Genomic DNA, 21,655 nt, shown 5'->3' on the forward strand with positions numbered 1-21,655 from the left:
AACAACAACAACATTCATAGAATTACCAATTAAAATGTGATTAAAAGATTAAATTAAAACTAACAAATAAAAATAGCCTAATAATAATAATAATAATAAGCATCATTTTCCTCTCCATGGATCACCACCTTATCGTGGTGGAGAGGTTTGTGCGCTTGAATGATCCTAGGAACTATGTTGTCTTGAGCAAAAGCTCATGGTAGGGTTTCCCATGGCAAACTGGTCCTAGGTGACAGGCCAGACAAAGTGTGATCCATAATCACCCCAATGAAAACAAGAAAGCAGGAATGGTGTACCCTGCCTGGATCAGGGTTACCGGGGCCCCACCCTGGAGCCAGGCCTGGGGGAGGGGCTCGCCAGCGAGCGTCTGGTGGCCGGGCATTCACTCATGGTGCCCGGCCGGGCCCAGCCCAAAGGAGCTACATGAGCCCCCCTTCCCATCGACCCACCATCGATGGGAAGGGCAGTAGTAGGGGTTCGGTGCATTGTGGATCGGGCAGTGTCTGAAGGCGTGGGCCTTGGCATTCTGATCCTCGGTTGCTGAAACTGGCTTTTGGAACTTGGAACGTTACCTCAGAGATTTTCTGGCTAAAGCAGACCTGGAGAAACTCATCCACGCCTTTGTTTCTAGTAGGATTGATTACTGTAATGGGCTCCTAACTGGACTCCCAAAAAAGACAATCAAACAGCTTCAGCTGATTCAAAACGCAGCTGCCAGAGTTCTCACTAGGAGTAAAAGAAGGGAGCACATCACTCCTATCCTTAAATCCCTACACTGGATACCAGTATGTTACAGGATAGACTTACTGGTCTATAAATGTCTTAATGGTGCAGGACCAGTATATTTATTAGATGTGCTCCAGCAATATGAGCCGGGCAGAACTCTCAGATCATCAGGAACTGGTCAGTTAGTGCAGCCTAAGGTAAAAACTAAACACGGAGAGGCGGCATTTAGCTACTACGCTGCTCTGAAATGGAACCAGTTGACAGAGAGCATTAGAAGAGCCCCAACACTAGACACTTTTAAATCCAGAATGAAAACCTTCATGTTTGAGCAGGCCTTTAGCTCAGTTTAATCCACTTTTATCCTGTAACGGCACTCTTATGCTCATTCATTTAACTTCTTTATATCTATTGTTTTAATCATGTTTCTTATTTTTATTCTAATTTTTTATCTCCTTCTTTTAAATTTGATTAACTTCTTTTAAATCTATTGTTTTAATTATGTTTTTAAAATTTTTTTACTTTACATAAATTTTATTTTATTTACATTAATTGCATTTTTCTGTATTTTTTCATTTGTAATGCACTTTGAATGACCGTTGTGTATGAAAGGAGCTATATAAATAAACTTGCCTTGCCTTGCCTTGCCTTACTGGCAGGGAAGGAGTCTGAGTTGGTAAGCGAGGTTGAGAGATACCGGCTAGATATAGTCGGGCTCACCTCAACACACAGCTTGGGCTCTGGGTCCAGTCTCCTTGAGAGGGGCTAGACTTTATTCTTTTCTGGATTTGCCCATGGTGAGAGGCGGCGGGCAGGTGTGGGCTTTCTCATAGCCCCTCGACTCGGCGCCTGTATGTTGGGGTTTTCCCTGGTGGACGAGAGGGTAGCTTCCCTAGGCCTTCAGGTTGGGGAACGGGTCCTGACTGTTGTCTGTGCTTATGCACTGAACAGCAGTTCAGAGCACCCAGGCTTTCTAGAGTCCTTGGGAGGGGTGCTTGAAAGGGCTCCTCCTGGAGACTCGATTGTCCTACAGGGGGACTTCAACGCTCACATGGGCAACGACAGTAAGACCTGGAGGGATGTGATTGGGAGGAATGGCCTCGCTGATCTGAACCCGAGTGGTGTTCAGTTTTTGGACGTCTGTGCAAACCACAGTTTGTCCATAATGAACACCATGTTTGAACACAAGGATGTCCATAAGGGCACATGGCACCGGGACACCCTAGGCCGCAGATCAATGATTGACTTTGTAGTCGTGTCATCGGACTTGGGGCCATGTGTTGGAGCTGAGCTGTCAACTGATCACCACCTGGTGGTGAGTTGGATCAGGTGGTGGGGGAAGATGCTGGTCAGACCAGGCAAACCCAAACATATAGTGAGGGTTTGCTGGGAATGTCTGGCAGAAGAACCTGTCAGATTGATCTTCAACTCACACCTCCGTCAGAACTTTGACCAGATATCGGGGGAGGTGAGGGACATTGACTCAGAATGGGCGATGTTCTGCTCCTCCATTGTTGAAGCGGCTGACTGTAGCTGTGGTTGCAAGGTAGTTGGTGCCTTTCGGGGCGGTAATCCTCGAACCCGGTGGTGGACACCCCAGGTGAGAGATGCCTTCAAGCTGAAGAAGGAGTCCTACCGGGCATGGTTGGCCTGTAGGACAACAGAGCCAGCTGGCAGGTATCAACAGTCCAAGCGATCTGCGGCTTCAGTCGTCGCCAAGGCAAAAACCCGGGTGTGGGAAGAGTTCGATGAGGCCTTGGAAAGTGACTAAGTCGGGTCCGAAAAGATTCTGGCAAACCGTCAGGCGACTCAGAAGGGGAAAGCAGTGTGCCACTAGCACTGTATATAGTGGAGATGGTGTGCTGCTGACTTTGACTGAAGACGTCATTGGGCGGTGGAAGGAATACTTTGAGGACCTTCTTAATCCCACCAACACGTTCTCCAGTGAGGAGGCTGGGGACACGGGAATAGGCTTGTCCATTACTGAGGCCAAAGTAGCTAAGGTAGTTAAAAAGCTCCTTGGCGGCAGGGCTCCAGGGGTGGATGAGATCCGTCCCGAGTTCCTCAAGGCTCTGGATGTTGTGGGGCTGTCTTGGCTGATACGCCTTTTCAACATTGCGTGGACATCGGGGGCGGAGCCACTGGATTGGCAGACTGGGGTGGTGGTGCCTCTTTTTAAAAAGGGGGACCGGAGGGTGTGTTCCAACTACAGGGGAATCACAATCCTCAGCCTCCCTGGTAAGGTCTATGCAGGGGTACTGGAGAAGAGAGTCCAGCTTATAGTCGAACCTCGGATTCAGGAGGAGCAGTGCGGGTTCCGCCCTGGTCGTGGAACACTGGACCAACTCTTCACCCTCTCCAGGATTCTGGAGGGTTCAAGGGAGTTTGCCCAACCAGTCCACATGTGCTTTGTGGATTTGGAAAAGGCATTCGACTGTGTTCCCTGGGGTATTCTGTGGGAGGTGCTTCGGGAGTACGGGGTACATGGCTCTTTGCTACGAACCATTCAGGCCCTGTACAAACAAAGCAGGAGTTTGGTTCGCATGGCCGGCAGTAAGTCAGACTTGTTTCTAGCGAGAGTTGGACGCCGTCAAGGCTCTCCTTTGTCACCGATTCTATTCATAATTTTTATGGATAGAATTTCTAGGCGCAGTCAGGGAGTTCTTCACATCAAGTCAGCTGAGGTGGTTCGGGCATCTGGTTAGGATGCCTCCTGGACGCCTCCCTCGGGAGGTGTCACAGGCAAGTCCACGCGGGAGGAGACCCCGCGGAAGACCCAGGGCATGCTGGCATGACTATATTGCCCAGCTGGCCTGGGAGCACCTCGGAATCCCCCCAGGCAGCTAGTGGAAGTGGCTGGGGAAAGGGAGGTCTGGGCCTCATTTCTTAGGATGCTGCCACCGCGACCCGAACCCCGGAGAAGCGGAAGATGATGGATGGATGGCATCATTTCTTGAAAACAAAAAGATATAAGAAATGCTACCTGTTCCCACAAATTTATAGGTGCAATCTGCAAATACATTACAACATTGGCAAAATGGCACCACGACTGCCAATGCTCAGCACAGTGCTCTCTAGTACTTTCTTAGTCTTTGTTTATTGTCTGTGTGTATGTTTACTCCAACCTGATTATTTACACGTGGGACAAACTACTTAACATAAGGACAGTTCTCTCTAAATAGTTTTTTGCCAATTTACAGAAAATCAGGAAGTATTTTGGAGGTCCTTGTTGGAGGAACAGCAGCTCTCATCAGGACACAGAGGAGATGCATCAGTGTGACAAGGCCTTGCAGATATTACAACCTAGACAACCCCACTTCCCCAAGTTGGAGCAAATAAAGAGCTGGCTGATGTCCTGAATGACTTCGATTGCAGGTTTTTGAGAGACAAATTCACAACCCTCAGTCACTCCAGTTCAACATCAGCGTCCATCACACCTCTGGCAATCCTCTGCACCTTGCAGGTCCAGACTGTATTGAACCCTTCTGTCTTAAAGCCTATGCTAATCAGCTGGCTCCAGTCATCACACAGATGTTCAACAGATCCCTGGGGCTGAAGTCACCTCTTGCTTCAAATGTTCCTCCATCATCCCAATTTCCCAAGAAACCCTCCATCATGGGACTGAATATCTACAGGCCTGTCACTCTGATGTCTGTGCTCATGAAGTCCTTTCAACAACTGGTGTTGGTCCACACTGGAGGAAGTCACACCTGCTGGACCACCAGCAGTACTCGTCAGACTGGTCAGTGGATGATGCAGTCAACGTGGGACTACATTACATCTTGCATCACCTTGACTGCCCAGGGACATAAGTAAGAATCCTGTTTGTGGTCTTCAACTCAGCGTTCAAAAATATCACCAGGGAAATCCTTTCCTCCAAAGTTTCCCGGCTCACTGCATCCCAGGCCATCTGTATTTGGATCACCAGCTTCTTGATAGATAGGAAACAGCAGGTGCAGCTGGGGGAAGTCACTTCTGCTATACAGAGAGTCGGCACTTTTGTTCTTCATTTATGTGAACTCTCACCACTGCTTTCTCTCTCTACACCAACAATTGCACCTCTAAGGACCCAGCTTTGAAACCCCTCTGGTCTGCAGATGGCATTACACATTGGTTTAATCCAGGATGGCAATGAGTGTGCGTATCTGTTTGAAGTGGAACAGCTGGTGAAATAAGGTCTTTTACAAGGCTAATCCTGAAGTTTTAATTCGAAAGAGCTTCACACTGAACTAAGGCAATAAATGAAAATTCTACTGTACGTTCAGTATTGGGTGTTAAACAGCATTGTGTGTTTAGTTCATTGTGGTATTTACATAGCTCTGACATTTATGCTGCTGACATAATGCAGGATTTGCCAGAGGGTGTTGTACACTACAAACCGATGCTGCTTTTTCATTACTTTGTTAAACAGGGATATGTCTCTATGAACACATTGTCTGACAGGATACAAAGCTTTAATTATGGGTACCCAGAACATAAAAACAAACCAAGTGGCTTACTAAAGGATGACTATCACAAACACCTGTGGTTGACTGCTATCCAGTCTTCGTTTGTTCTGCGCAACACTCCCTTTATATTTGTTGATGTCATTGAAAGGGATAACAGTTACTGGAACCTTCTCCTACTTTTGATACAGACAGTCAACATATTGTTCTCCCCAGCTATAATTAACCATGTTTATATACACCTTAATAATCCGTTAATAATCTGACTAATAGCTCAATCGGAATATAATATGTCCATGTAAACACCTCAATCGGAATAGTATAGTCCGATTGAAGCCATTCGGAATACAATTTCTAGCCGATTGAACGAGGTGGGTAAACCTCTAAATAATCCGTTAAATAGAAGAATAATAGAATAATATTGAAAGTTCATAACATTCAACATGGCAGAACAGAAACTGATCTGCAGAGGAGACGAAGTTTATGCTCTGATCTTTAAAATACGGCGGTGGGACAGATGTCTAGGCGTCTTCCTCTTGCCGCTTTCTTTATAAGTACATGTGAAGGATGTTTTCTGAGTCTGACCTAAGTTTAAAGCAGGTGAAAACACAAGCACTGGATGAAAACTTTTCTCACTCTCACTGTACCTCGTGTGATGTTCACTGTCATTTTAACGTTTTCTCTAAGCGGTTCTCCACGCATGTGCTTTATTTTGAATCGGATTACTTGCATTGAGCATGTAAATGAAGATTTTCCATCAAATTGTTGAATAGAGTCAGCAAACAAACACCTCAGTCTGAATTTGTAATCGGATTGGATTCAATCGGATTGGCAAACACCTTTGCATGTAAACACAACCACTGAGAGAATGATATGTAACTTGAAATATTGATCTGTGATCACCATAATATATTTAAATCACTTTTTTCCATATTGGAAATACATTCCAAAACAATACTTAATGATGCACTGTCCCCTGTGTAATAAAAAATCGGCCCTTTCATTCATTCATCTAAAATATCCTCCTGGCCATCCAGCCCCTAAAGGTCTCAGCTTGACGGCCTCCCTCACCACCAGGGGTTTCTTGGATTACTGTGCTGACAGGCACCCATATCTTTCGGCTGGCAACTTCCACAAAGGTGGTTTGAACAGGGTCCATTCAGACTCCATGTCCCCTTCCTCCTCCAGAACATGAGAAAAGCTGTCCCAGAGGTGGGAGTGAAATTCATTCCGAACACGGACCTCTGCCAGTCACCTCTTCCCAGCACACCTACACTATCCACTTGGGCCTACTGGGTCTGACCACCAGTCTTCTCTATCATCTAATCCAACTCACCACCAGATGGTGATCATTTGACAGTAGGCTCTTTCAAAGTAAGTTGGAGGAGACTCTTTCGATGTATTTCAGCTGTTTGCTTCTGTTCCTATTCTTAAACTATGTTTGCAGTGATCCATCAATGCCAATTAGAGATTTAAAATGGTCAAATCAACAAACTTGAAAACAAATGCAACTAGATGCAGCTATTCAAATTGTAAACACAGTCTATCAGTTAACAACACTTAAAGATTAGCAAATGAATTAAAACGAAATTATATGAACAGAGACATGATAAACAAGCACGAAACAAAAACAAATCTGCAGATTAAAGTGCTTTCTTTTCTAAGAGGGTTCATTCTTTGTGGTCACGTCAGTCTAAACGTGGTTAACACTTCAGTACAGGAACATTATAAGCATGAAATTTTATATATAAAACATTAGTGTTTTGATAGAAACTATTACAAGTAGGTAGTGAACTTTCAGTATTCCACACCATGGTTACATGAAGCTACTTATAAGGAAAATGATTATCAAAGAAAGGAAATGTATAATCAACACTACCATTTCTAAACAAGGTTTAAGAGAAAAGTTACAGAATATGTAAGAGTAAATAAATGCTGGGCATACTAACCAGTTGTGAAAGTATAGTATCATATGTATTATATGCATAATCACACAAGCTACAAACTTTAATCTTATTTCTAATAAAATCTACGTGAAAAGCAGGTATAAGATAAGAACCAGGATTCAAAGGAACATATGGATTGTATAATTCTTACAAAAAAAAAGAATCATTACATAAATAACAGTTACAAATAATCAAAGATTAACAAAAATAACCTAGATTAATGAAAGCAGGTTAGAATTTAAGAAATAAAATATCTATTAAATGTAGGGAGTTTAGTATGAATTTACATTTGAAGAATGTACTTGATTCATTACTGAAAATGTAGCATTTTAACACTCACATAAATATTTTTCACAGTTTGGTTAACAAGAGTCATTCGATTCAGCATTTGATGAAAGATTCATGTTTCACATAGTTTACCAGAAACAATAGAATGAGGCATAGTTTTAAAGTTCAGTTCTAAAGGAATTTACAAGGCTAAAGAATTTCCAGGACCTGTATTCCAAGTCAAAAGATTTTACTTTGTCTAAAAAGTTCTAATCAGTTTAAGAATTTAAAATAAAAAATAACAAGACCAGGATCCAGGATGTCCTGGGCCACTACCCAGCTATGCTCCTCAAGACCATAACCCTCCCAGTGTACCAGATACTGTAGACAACATTATCACCTCCTGGAGTCCAGCAACCTGAGAACAGCAAAGACAGGGGTTCCATCTCCTTCCACCGGCAGGGTGCTCATCCGGCATGACCTCATCCAGTGGACCTGGAATAACAGCCCTAAGGAGGAAAACATGAAATGAGCATGAGACATGATACTTTTGAGGTAAATCAAGCTTATAAGTAACATTCACTCTTTCCAGACCCTTGAACGGGCCAATATATTTGACCATTTTTGCAGCCCTCCTCAAACTTGAAGTCCTGAGTCGACAGCCACACATGGTCCCCAAGTTGGTAGAGGTGAGATTCACCCTGACAACAATCAGTCTTGGCCTTGTTCCTCCTGAGTGATGTCATTAGTGGAGCTAGTGAGAGAGTTCTGAGCCATCTTGGCCCAAAGTAGGAATCAGGCCCAGTTGGTAGTCATGGCAATAGATTCTGAGAAACCTGCCTAGTTCTTGATTTACCCTTTCACATTGTCCATTAGACGGGGGATGCTTTTAAAAAAATGAGGATGTACTTCTTTTTGTTCCCAAAATGCTTCGATCTTCAGTAAGAGATTTCAGTCTAAGAGGCTAAAGAGTTAGCCGTTTTAAAATCATAAGAATAGAGCAAAAGCTGTACAGGTATATAAGGTGATAACCTTGCATTTACTTGCTTTCTAGGTTTTGTGGAATCCTTCAGTTGAACATGCTGTTGACATAAGTTAGGATTTGCAAGGGGATGTCATGAACACATTGCCATGCTATGAACACATTGTCTGACAGGATACAGAGCTCTAATTGTGGTTACACAGAACATAAAAAAACCCAAGTTGCTTACAAAAGGATGACAATTGCAAACACCTGTGGTTGACTACGATCCAGTCTTAATGTTTCCTGTGTAACACACTCCTTATATTTGTTCATGTCATTAAAAGGGAAACCAGTTATTGGAACCATCTCCTCCTTTTGATACAGACAGACATTCAACATAGTGTTTGCCCCAGTTGTAACTGAAGGAGTGATATGTAACTTGGAACATTTGATCTGTGATCACCTTAATATGTTTAAATCTGTAACGTGTCAGAAATCAGATGTCACAGATTGAAAACACAAGGAAGGTTTTACTGGTAGAATCAGGGAAGTCCAATGTAGTCAGAGAACAGGCATGGGTCATTTCCAATGTGCACAGCAAAGTAACAATAGCGACCATACAGACAAGGGCAAATCCAAAGTCCACAAACCAAGTGATGGGTCAAAAACATGAATCCAAGAAATCAGGCAAAAGTATAAAGGGCAGATCGAAAAAGGCAGAGTCAGAGAAAAACAAGCAGAAGGTCAATACATGATAATATCAGCAGGCATATACACTCAGTAGTTTCACGGGAAAGCAATACCTTACAACTGGAGCTGGCTAAAGCCCAGGCTTATAAACTAAACTCTCTCATCTGACACATACACAGCTAAAACATAGTATTCAGGCGTGTGTGTGAGCGCTGAAAGGAGGACAAGGACCAGCCAGGAGAAGTGACGTCTCTGGGAAATCTGGTTATTGGAGTCCGAATCAGATTCCGGGTGCGAGGGAAGTAGCTGCACCACGTGACCCCCGGTGGATTCTGGGAAATGTAGTTCTTGTCCACCTGAGGACTGGCTGGATGCGTGACTTGTACAAGGGCCCTGCAACCACTGGTTGTTGTATATTTGGGCTGGAGTTTTCTACTCCCTTCAGCACAACAAAAGTCTCTTGTGGCCAGCCAGACTTGGTCTCCGTGTTGATAGACGGGGGTGCAGCTCTTGTGCCAGTCTGCTTGTTCCTTTGTTTCTCTGTAATACACTCTTTATACATCTGTGTGTTTCCTCCCAAACTTGTTCACTCCAGTTAATCCAGACATCAATGGCAGGAACCTCTGTAGCTAAACTGGTCCATGGTGCTAATGGCAGTTGATAACCTAGAATGCACTGAAAAGAGGTCAAAAGAGGTCATCCACAGTCTCAATCTTTAAGACTAGGCTGAAAACTCACTTGTTCAGTTTAGCTTTTGGTAGGTAATGTTCCCCCTTAGATAAAGGCAGCAGATCCAGGGGTCCATGGACACAGGGAATTATAGTAAACTGAGACGCTGGTGCTGTTGCTCGCATGCGGTCACTCAGGTTTGTGGACGGTGGAGCGGAGGGATGCCAAACTGTTTCAGAGTGCTGCCGTGTCTGTGTGTCCTTCTGGTTCTCTCCTTTTAGTTAAGCCGTCATAGTAAGATCTGCCGGAGTCATTAGCCACACTCTGGAAATGTTCACATCCCCTGTTTTACGTACAAACAGACAGAATAAAACTTAATTCCCTCTCCCTGCTTCCGAGTATACAATCACCCACATGTCCGGCCGGACACTGAAGTACAACTGACTGTTGAGAACTCCTGCTACCCACTTCAGACCAGCTGCCCACGCCCCAGCTTCCACCACCTGCCTTGGACTAGCTGCCCACCCTACACTGATGTTCTCATAGACTCCTAGCTATTCCTACTACCATGACTACTGCTATTAATATTAGTAGTATAATCACTTGTAGGTAGTTTGACCAGAGGGGGATGGGCCCCCCTGGTGAGCCTGGTTCCTCCCAAGGTTTCCTTCTCAGTCCTGAGGGAGTGCGAAGGGTTTTCATGACAAAAGATGCTCAGGAATTTGCCTAGTTTTTGGTTAATTCTTTCACACTGTTCATTAGATTGCGGATGATATCCCAAGATTAGACTAATTCACACGCCAACGTGCTCAAAGAATTCTGCCCATACCTGCGAAGTGAATTGGGGTCCTCTATCAGGCACTATGTCTTTGGGGTTAGCAAAAAGTTGAAAGACGTGATTAAACAAAGTTGCAGCAGTTTGAAAAGCACTGGGCATATTTAGGAAGGGACTTACCCCTTGCAAAAATCTGTGTCACCGTCAAAATGATGGTGAATCCTTGCAATTCTGGGAGGTTGGTTACAAAATCTACAGCTATATGGGACCACAGTCTATCTGGTATGAGTAGGGGCATTTGTTTGCCTGCAGGCAAGGTTTTCAGGGTTTTACATTGAGAGCAGGTGGAACATAAAGTACCAAATGAGTGTATGTCCTTCAACATGAATTCCCACCAATATCAGTGACTTAGCAGTTTGTGTTCTGGTTTCATCTGAGTGAACTTAAGTAAGGGAAGAATGGGCCCACGTTATAAGCTGGGTGCGAAATGAGTCTGGTATATATAGCTTCCTGGTGGGGTACTGACTTGTAACCGTAAGTATTAGCAAATGCCCCTTCTATGGCTTCATCTATCTCCCAACGTATAGAGGAGACAGATGTATCTCTGGGTTACAACAGAATGGCTGCATAAGAGAGTGTGAGTGTAACACTGGCATTCCTGTCTTCTCCTCAACTTATTTGGTACCCCAGGTAATGTACAAGTCCATCTTCTTCTAGTATCTCCAATACCTTACAGACGTGTATGAGATGGTCAGCCCAGCTGTCAGATTGAATTAACACATCATCTAGAGATGCAGTAGCATAGCAAAGATCTGGTCAAAATGCATTATCCATCTGGTCTTCAAAAGGTGGTAGGGGCTCGAGACAAACCTGTTGGCAGAACCTGGTACTGCCATAGACCTCTAGGGATGGTCACGGCTAATTTTCTGATGTGCTTTGGGAGCAAGTGGCACATGCTTGTACCCTTTAGTTAGGTTGAGGGTGGAAATAAACCAGGATCTGCACAGGCTTTCATTGCATTTGCTCATTTAAGGCATGAGGTACGTCTCATTATGTTCTTGGAAGTCATTGCTAAAGCAGAGACCTATCAAGTTTTGGCACTACATCTAAAATGCTGGACTGAGGGCTGGTGAACACTTCAATGATTACAAGTTCAAGCATTTTCTCTACCTCATTTCTATGGCTGGTCATTTGGTCTTGGGAGTGCCATAGGACTCCCAAGGGGTTGTGAGAATTTGATGTTGAATCATGGATGCTCAGCCAGGATCAGACATGAACGCACCTTGACATTTATTTTCATGTTGAACCAACTCTTGGCATTGGTGTACTGGCAAGTCAGGGCCCAAATCAACAGGTTCAGACATTGGGATCTTCACTTCTAATGCAGTCAGAGTACAAAAAAAAAAAAAAGAGTTCAGGGGTTAATTCATTTCTTTAAGGAACTGACGTGGTACATTTGCTCTCAGCTTGCTCTGGCTTTTACCAGCTGGAGAAGTGTTCTGTGCTATTGATTCCTCACCATCTATTGCAGGCTTGGACACAGAGTCCATAGATAGTTGTCCATGGCCCCTCTTTGAGCTATCTGTAGAGCAACTGTCATGTTTTCCTTAAAAGATTACCCATTTGTTGGCAAGGAGTTGATTTTTTGAGTGAGAATCTCATCCTTCAATAAATCAGAATCTGCAGCTTCCTGGGCCTGCATGTTGTGATAGGCAACCTTCAGCCCCATGCCATGTGGTCAAATAGTTTCAAATAAGCCTCCACATCATGAGTAGTAGGCAGATTTGCAAAGTTCCTTTGCAGCATGCCTCTAGAGTTTGGCATGATGTGTCTGAACAATGTATTCCATCAGCAACTCAGTGTATGACAAACTATGTAAATGAACAAAAACAAAAAGGTGTCTGAATACCTGTTTAACCTTGCTGCATAAAATAACATATGCATAGGTTTTGTTAGATACAATTTCCAAGTGCTCTGTTTATCCTGTGATTTCATACCATCAGCCTGATAGCTTATTCCTGACAGCCATTCGGTCATCATCCGACCAATTCCAGCACATCCACCATATGGTTATACAACACAATAGCAAGACTCTGTACACATCAACCAGAATACTAGATTTACATAAAAACAGCGAGCACTGCATCACCCTTTACAAAAAAGTGATGAATGCACTCAAAGTTTGGGCTATAATGAAGAGCAACTTTGTCAAGTCCCAGACAAGGTGCCTGTGTCCATGTCTAGTCAAGATCAAGTCAAGACTGAATGTAAAGAGAATCAAAACTAAGTCAAGATGTTAAGCATCACTAAAATTACAGGTCACTTAATTTCTTAAACAATAGGATTGTTTACTGTAATTTAAGTTCCACTTGTTCAATTACACTGTAAAAATGATGGTAAGCAGCTGGAAAACCTGCTGCTAATAGTTTACTGTATTTATTCAAATGCAGAATGTTTTGATAATACAATAGTAAAAAATTACAATTCAGAATAGCGTATGCTGTAAACAATATGGTAAACAGAAAAGTAATGATGACTAAAATAAATAATTGTGAACAGGTTTAGTACCAGTATTCTGAATACTGCCTTTTCAAAATGTAAATATTGAATGAATTTAAGTACTTTAAAGTCTGTAGTTTGAATTGTGAATATAAATTCCTAATACTCCTGTTAACTCTTCACCCTGTTGTTTATACAGTATACTGAAAAAGGATGATATAAACATATTAGTAATGACCATTAAAATGAACATCTGTGAAAGGTTTTTGTGAATTTACATTCCATTTTATTAAATTAACAATAACAGTCTTATTATTGGGAACCGCTAAGGATTGCATCAATGTTCTTGTTATTTTCAATTCAATATATGAATTATAGGCTAAATACTGTAACTCAGAAGCTATCAAATTGGGTGATTTTAATTTAAATTAGCTATGCAGTGCATCTGTTCACTTGAAGGAGTGTCATGATTGGCCCCTCCTACTCCTCCATGTGCTTTTTGTTTAATTTGGTCTTCCAAATGCACAACAGGGGGAGAGATAGTGGATCAGGAAGTGCAGAGAATTAGTTGGTGGAAGTAAGGGCAGCTTTAAAAAGGCAGTGGACTTTTTAACCAGGTTGTTTAACAAAATCCTGGAGAGTGAGAGGATGCCTGATGAGTGGAGAAGCAGTGTACTGGTCCCCATACTGGTCCCCAGGTATAAAGTTGATGAGCCACACCATGAAGGTATGGGAAAGAGTTGTTGAAGCAAGGCTAAGGCAAGAGGTTCAGATCAGTGAGCAGCAGTTTGGTTTCATGCTCAGAAAGAGCACCACAGATGCAATTTTTGCATTGAGAGTGTTGGTAGAGAAGTACAGAGAAGGTCAGAAGGAGCTACATTGTGTCTTTGTGGATCTGGAGAAGGCATATGATAGGGTGCCAAGAGAGGAACTGTGGTACTGTATGAGGAAGTCAGGTGTAGCTGAAAAGTATGTTAGGGTGGTGCAGGACATGTATGAGGATAGTGAGACAGTGGTGAGGTGTGCAGTTGGAGTGACAAATGGTTTCAAGGTGAAGGTAGGGTTACATCAGGGATCAGCTTTGAGCCCCTTCTTGTTTGCAATGGTGATGGACAGGTTGACAGATGAGGTCAGGCAGGAGGCCCCATGGACCATGATGTTTGCAGATGACATTGTAATCTGTGGTGAGAGTAGAGAGCAGGTGGAAGAGAATCTGGAGAGGTGGAGGTTTGCACTGGAGAGGAGAGGAATGAAGGTCAGTAGAGATAAGACGGAATACACGTGTGTGAATGAGAGGGAGGCAGGTGGAAAGGTGAAGATGCAAGGAGTAGAGGTCGTAAAGGTGGATGACTTCTAATATCTTGGGTCAACCATCCAGAGCAATGGACAGTGTAGAAAAGAGGTGAAGAAGAGGGTGCAGGCAGGATGGAGTGGGTGGAGACGGGTGTCAGGTCTGATGTGTGACAGAAGGATAGCAGCAAGAGTGAAAGGGAAAGTTTACAAGACAGTAGTGCATCCTGCTATGATGTATGGTTTGGAGACTGGCTCTGTCTAAAAGACAGGAGGCTGAGCTGGAGGTGGCGGAGATGAAGATGCTGAGATTTTCGTTGGGAGTGACAAGGATGGACAAGATTAGAAATGAGCAGATCAGAGGGACAGTGAAGAGCAGTTTGGAGATAAAGCCAGAGAGGCCAGGTTGAGATGGTTTGGACATGTGTTGAGGAGGAATAGTGGATATATTGGGCAAAGAATGTTGGAGATGGAGCTGCCGGGTAGAAGGAGAAGAGGTAGACCTCAGAGAAGGTTTATGGATGTAGTTAAGGTGGACATGGAGATGGTTGGTGTGAAAGTAGAGGAGGCAATGGATAGGGAAAGATGGAGGCAGATGATCCATTGTGGCGACCCCTAAAGGGAGCAGCCGAAAGAAGAAGAAGAAGGTCTTCCACATGCGTTTGTTTTGGTTCAGTCCACCCCTGATTCATTTCACCTGTTTCCCACCTGTCCCTCATCATCCCTGTGATTATTTAAGCCCTGTGTTTGCCCCTAGTTTTCTTTGGTTTTTGTTTGATTGTGCTCTTTGTTTAATGTTTGAAGTATTTGATTGTTCTGTTGGAAGTTTTTGGTTTCCATCATGTCTGTCCCCCATTCGATCCGTGTTGGCTATATGAACCCGGACTGTCATGACCATGACCCTGGATTTGCCCTCAATAAACGTCACTTATCTCGGCATATGCGTCCGCCTCCTCGCTCCCCAGCGTTACAAGGAGTTAGGTGATAACTGTTTGTTTACCCAACTAGACACAACTTAAAGTCAAGATTGCTTAATTTATTTGATTAATTTATGTGATCATGGTTTAATCACATTCTTTAGGTACGCTTGGATGAACAGATTTGCAAATGGTAGTTAGGAGAAATTTCAAACATTTTAATGAGCAAGCCTTTTTATATGACCTTGCCCTTAGTGATGTTCACAAGACGTTTGATTTTCATGATTTCAATTTAGTTGTTAAACATTCTACAACCTTTGAAATTCCATCTTTTCTTAAGGCAAGAAACAATGCCTGGACACACAGACAGACCAATGAAGCACACACACACACACACACACACACACACACACACACACACACACACACACACACACACACACACACACACTTTCTAAGCCTCTACTCCCTCAGGGTCATGGTGGATGCTACAAAGGTCCCAGTGGTCATTGGGCGGAAGGCAGGATACACCCTGGACAGGTTGCCAGTCCATTGCAGGTTGACCAATGAAGCACATTGGTTTACTTTTAGGCAACTCAGTAATACTGAGATTAATAACTGATCGTAATGATTTGTAATGATTAAAAACAGACCTCAGTGTTACATTATTAGTCTTTTTTGATTTCGCTATCTCTCTCTCTCTCTCTGTTTCCCAAGTGGAGATACTGGTGTCAGCTGATCTTCAGATTAATGTCTGCTGATCTTGTCAGCTGGTTACAACGCGTGCTGTGATTGGTTGCTGCATGAAGAATCGCCATTGAAAACGTAGAGTGATGAGATGTAATTTGGTACATGGTGTCTCACCATGTGGTCCATGGCGGTCTCTAGGAGAAGCTGTGGTTATGCTGCTATTTTAAAGTTTGGGGGTTGCCTTGTGATTTCAGCTGATGGAGTTATAGACCAGGTAGAAATATTAACTAGACTTGATGTTTGTACTAGTGATGTTGACTCAGTGTTGTTAAGTTTCTCCTATTTGATGGTTATACCTTGCTGTCTATTTAATAATTATTATAACCTACTAGTCACAACTACAGTGTGTAGAAGTGAGTACCTTTAGGCTAGCAACTGCTGTACTTTTTTTTTTCTTTTGGATTGAGAAGGAAATTTCATGAGTGTGGCTTTAGAGGTTTTTGTTTATTTTGGCATCAGCTCAGTCTGAAGTTTAAAAACCCTGTGACTATTTGCCTCAACAAATAATGCAAACAATTCTCTTGAACATGAAATTGAAAGGCTGGTCTATTTGTTTTGTTACTGCCTCATTACCCTAGACTAGAGCCTTGGCAGACTTAAATTATGTGTGGGCAGTAGAAGGGGCTTGTAACACATCACATTGATTTATCAGTCCACTTAGGCTTTAGCAGAGGTCAATAACACTGATTAGTAACTGATCATCACATTCATTTAGATCCAGGTTTTAGCAGAAATTTCAGTTTAAGCCATTTTATGAGTTCGTCTTTAGAGTATGTCTTTACATGCTATTCAATGATTTTTAAAATACTGTAGGTATAATAAGCATCAGTGTTTCTTACATAGAAGTAAGTAAGAAGTGAATGTGGTTTTAATTTATTGGTAAATATTCTAAAGGGCTTCTCCTAAAACTGTAATAAGTAACAGTATTCTGAATACTGCCTTTATTTTATAATAACTTACTTTGACACTCTCACAATGTAGATACACAATTTCTGTTTTCTGAATACAGATCCCAAGTTTTTGCACTGTGTTACATGCCAACATGTGTTGTTAAGGTCCTCTGAGCCTAGCTGTTCATGCACTTGGATAAACTTAGTGATTAATCTGACAAAGTGGTACCTGCAGTTCAGAGACTGAAGTAGTCCTAACCAATGGGAAAACTCAATTGGATATATCCGTTTAGATGCCACACAGAAATATAACTGATTTAACATTTCCCATTGGGTGTTTAAATAATTTAACCATTTTGTTTCCAAAAGAAAACAGTTTTTTTTTGCACAATATCATACAAACTAATGTCACATGCATGGACTCGAAAAGAAAGCCTGAGTCAATGTGTAGTTCTCAAATGCAAAATCAACATTATACTAATGAAGATATGATGGCAATGAAAAAAGATTTTGACTGAATTCTTACTGAATACTGTTCTAACACACAAAAAAAAGTCCACTTGGTGAAGAAGCCCAAAGCACAATTGTTATAAAATGTACTTCTGCATGTTGAGAGCAGTTACACTGACATTTCCACCAGAGAGGTCTCCAAATCTTACACTGTGCAGCTCTAAGTAAAATGAACTAAAAATGACTTGTATGTATTTTTCTGTTTCTCAGAAATTGTTATGCCTAGAAGGCGGAAGCGTTTATTAGCACCATGTTTATTAAACAAACATTTAAACAACATAAAGCTATTGATGGAACAAAGTATGAGAATCGTTTGATTTACTAACCATAAACCCCTTGATTTAATACGCAATCATTCAACCTCTCTTTCTGTAGCTGCTGATCAGCCCTGTGCAATGGAAAGAACTATTCAAGCCCATTCCTTTACATTTTACAACACAAGAGTAGCATGGTGGTATTTTCATACTGCACTGTTACAGCATCTCATTATTAAGAGAATCTTATGAGGAATTTGTTTTAATGCTTTATTAGAACGCCTTCTTTTTAAGCCAAGCTTGGTGAACACATAAAAGATTACAGTATACCAGAACTTACACCTTTCTCTTCAAAGGTGTGTCATAAGAGTGCCTGTTTTATCAGAGGATTACATCTATAAATCTAAATATCAGGTTGGAACACAAGATGGGAAATGTGTGGCAAGAAGAAAACAATGTTTGCAAAGAAAGATCATGTTTCAGTCAAGGTTTCCTCCATAAGAAGAGGTGGGTGGGACAAGTTTGGGAAGGTGGGGGTGTTCATCACTTTCTGAAGAGTATAAAACTACATCATTTTCCCAAGAGTGGTACATCTAATCATCAAATCACAGGCGGTTCCTCATCTACACCTACATCCAAGAACTATCTGCAGGTATGAAAATATTTATTCTGTTTTACTCTTATTGATATTCAAGAGATTTTATTTTCATTCACTCATCTCAAATTTTTCTTTTAGAACCTGAAGAAGTGCCATCATGGTTCGTGTGACTCAAATGTCATTGCTTTTTGTTCTCGTCATGGTTTCATCAGCTTTTGGTAAGTGTTCCGTCTCTCCTAACATCACTGTAAGACTGACACTGCTGATGGAAATACCAAATAAAATAAATGCAGTTACAATTTGCTGACAGCTTATTGTGCAAAAATATACAGTGTTCACTGTAGAAGAGACCACTTTAAGTGATTTTTCTTCTTGTTTGACGTCAGCCTGGATCAGGTAACGATGACAGTTCAGCTCTTTTTCGTTAATAAAACCATTACAGTTTAGACTAGATTATAAACATTATTTCAGTGCACTATTTAAAATACTTAAAATAAAAACTAAATTTAAAACTATTTAAAATATTTAAAATAAAGAGATTCACAGGTTAACTGCATGAATCAAAGGAATCAGAGAAAACTGAAATGAACAGCATTATCATGTTGATGTTTGTTGATCATTACAGTACTGTCCTAAAATTCCTTCATTCTCATAAATAGAAAAAACCAATGGCCAGAAAAATGTATTTCGTCCACGATGTCCTGTCGGTTGGACGAAGTATAATGAACACTGCATCTTCTACGTTTCCCAAGCTTTGGACTGGGCTGCTGCTGAGGTAAAGTTTGGTGCCTGATGCTGACCGTGAATGAAGGCTTTAGGGGCCATTCAGATAACGTTTTTTTCAAATTCTCTGAACTCACTTCTATTCATTACTATCTACTGAGCAATGCACACCACACTCATCATCATCATCATCATCATCACACGACACTTTGCATTTTTAAGCTATGTATTTCTATTGAAAAAACATGGGTAGGTGCATATCACATGTTTTATTTTTACTTTGAACATCAAGAAAAAGTTAACACATCCTCTATAGAGAACACATTTAAATATTGTTTTACAAATTTTAGTGAACGATTACTATTTATTTGCTGAGTTTAACATGAAACATGGAATATAAAATGTGTACATTTATACTTTATTGTTTATGAGTTGCCGGGTGAGCGGGGTCCTCTCTGTGTGGAGTTTGCATGTTCTCCACGTGTCTGCGTGGGTTTCCTCTGGGTTCTCCGGTTTCCTCCCACAGTCCAAAGACATGCAGTCAGACCAATTGGACATGCTAAATTGCCCCTGGGTGTGAGTGTGTGAGTGACTGTCTGTCTGCCCTGCGATGGACTGGCGACCTGTCCAGGGTGTATCCTGCCTTCCGCCCGAAGACTGCTTGGATAGGATCCGTCACCCCCTCACGACGGAGAAGCAGCTTAGAAATATAGATGGATGGATGGATGGATGTATGGATGGATGTTTATGAGTTGTTAAGCAAATTAACAGTAAATGTACACTAAAATATGAAAAGTATATCCAAGCAGATGTGTTTATTTATTTTCAACAAAAACCTGTAATTTGACTCCGTAATTTTATTATATTATCTACATTTTCTGTATATGATTATGGTGGTCTTGGTGTTTTTCATTCTCTCCAACTGCTGTCTTGTGTTTACTTAATTGTCAATCAAATGCTTTAAGCTGCTCCCTAATTTCACATTATATAGCATCTTTCTCAGCCTCAGCACTTTATCAACAAAACAAACTCCCCAGACCAAGATGCAGAGTCACTTAGCTGAACCAGAAAGAGTCCCTAGCCATGGGGGGAGGTGTCTCTCAGGCCTCCTTCCTGCTCTATAATGCAACCCAGGCTAAAGTAGCTACAGCGTGACATAAATCAAGTGGCCGGCCAAGGAAGCCTCATACCCCAGAAATAGTCCTTTGCAACTTAAAAGCAGGGAGACCTCACTGCTACAGCGTAGCATCATAAAATCAGGCATGATTCAGCTTGTTTTGAATGAACACCTGCAGCCACACCAGACCCCAATACCCACAATGTGATTGTGCCATTGCTATCCAGTGACCTTGAACTATAGATTTGACCTCATATATACCAAATACTTGTTTTCCAGTGATTTTGCTCTTTTTCTAGGCTAACTGTTTAGTTCTGGGCGCTCACCTGGTCTCAATACACAGTGAAAGTGAATATCGGATGGTGAAGGCTCTTATCCATGCTCACGACCCCAGTGACAAACCTACATGGCTCGGTCTCTCCAACTGTCAGAAGGTACATAAAGTCTGGATGATCAGATTTTAGAGTCTGTTTTCAAAGCCTGTGTAACACAAGGACTTGCCTTTACAGAGGGATAGCTGGTTCTGGTCTGATGGGAGCAAATTTGACTACAGCAAGTGGAACAAAGAGGAACCCAATCATTCCAATGGAGAGTGCTGTGTGAACTTGAACTGGGATAGTAAGTTCCAGTTACTCCAGTGTGTGTTTATGACTAACTTTCCTAATCTTGGAAAATATTCATAATTCTTCATTTTTAATTCTTGTTCCTGTTTGTCAACAGATCAGAAGAACTGGAATGACATGCCATGCAATGCTGCACATCCCTCTGTCTGCAGCAAGAAGGCGGCATGAAACTCTGAAAGCCAAGAAAAGCATTCTTAAAATGTCAGACACTGTTGATCTACAGTTTAAATTGATAAAATGATATAATCATACATTAAGCATTAAAAAAACATAAAAATAAAGCATTTTAAAAACATCAAAGTCTCGTGTTTTGTTAACCTACCCATGTCTTTTGAGTTTATATGTAATGATTAAAGAGTAGTGAATCTAAAAATATAAAAATCTAAGAACATCTTTGCATATGGAAAATACATTCATAGACAAATGTCAGAAATGCTACAAAACAGTACATAAAAACAGGTAGCATATTCATTAACATTTCATGTGACAATTTCTGGGAGGGACCTTTTAGAGACATTAAACTCTTCAGACATCTGGTTCCTGTCACCACCACTAATTATGAATAAAGTATACCTTTCATAAAGTCTTTATAAGTTTATCCCCCTTAGCCTACACACATTTGTAAACATAAGTTTATCAGTCTGAAAACAAAAGAGTCTCCAATCCTGGAATCACTCAATTACTGTTTCTTTTCCACCGTTTTATTAATGATTTTCATATTGCTGTACTTAGTCTGGGTGCTATGTACTGTAGTATGTTTAACATAATCTTTAAGAGAAGTTCTTTCCAAAGCTATGAAGTTAGTTCTGGGCAGCTTACAGTAGAACAACTGCCCTAGTCACAAGAGCAAATACACATTGGGAGCTACTTGCCCAAGGCTAATGCTATGTGGCTAACATGACAAATCAGGAATGGTGAATGTAAACAGAGAGCCAATTACTCAAACAGGAAAGATTAAAATTCCCTCATTTACAATGATCTGCAGAAATTAAATATCACTAGTCC

General features: G+C 41.7%; 1 protein-coding gene across 1 annotated transcript; it reads left to right on the plus strand.

Moving 5' to 3' along the window:
* Positions 1–18,141: 18,141 nt before the first annotated feature.
* On the plus strand, positions 18,142–20,945 carry LOC108414815 (ladderlectin-like). Its single transcript, XM_017687719.2, has 6 exons — positions 18,142–18,241; positions 18,326–18,405; positions 18,847–18,962; positions 20,327–20,461; positions 20,537–20,645; positions 20,748–20,945. The coding sequence occupies exons 2-6, from the start codon at positions 18,345–18,347 to the stop codon at positions 20,816–20,818; spliced, it is 492 nt and encodes a 163-aa protein (XP_017543208.1). The 5' UTR covers positions 18,142–18,241; positions 18,326–18,344; the 3' UTR covers positions 20,819–20,945.
* The last annotated feature ends 710 nt before the right edge of the window (positions 20,946–21,655 follow it).

Source organism: Pygocentrus nattereri, chromosome 2, assembly GCF_015220715.1.
Source record: "Pygocentrus nattereri isolate fPygNat1 chromosome 2, fPygNat1.pri, whole genome shotgun sequence".
NCBI lineage: Eukaryota > Metazoa > Chordata > Actinopteri > Characiformes > Serrasalmidae > Pygocentrus > Pygocentrus nattereri.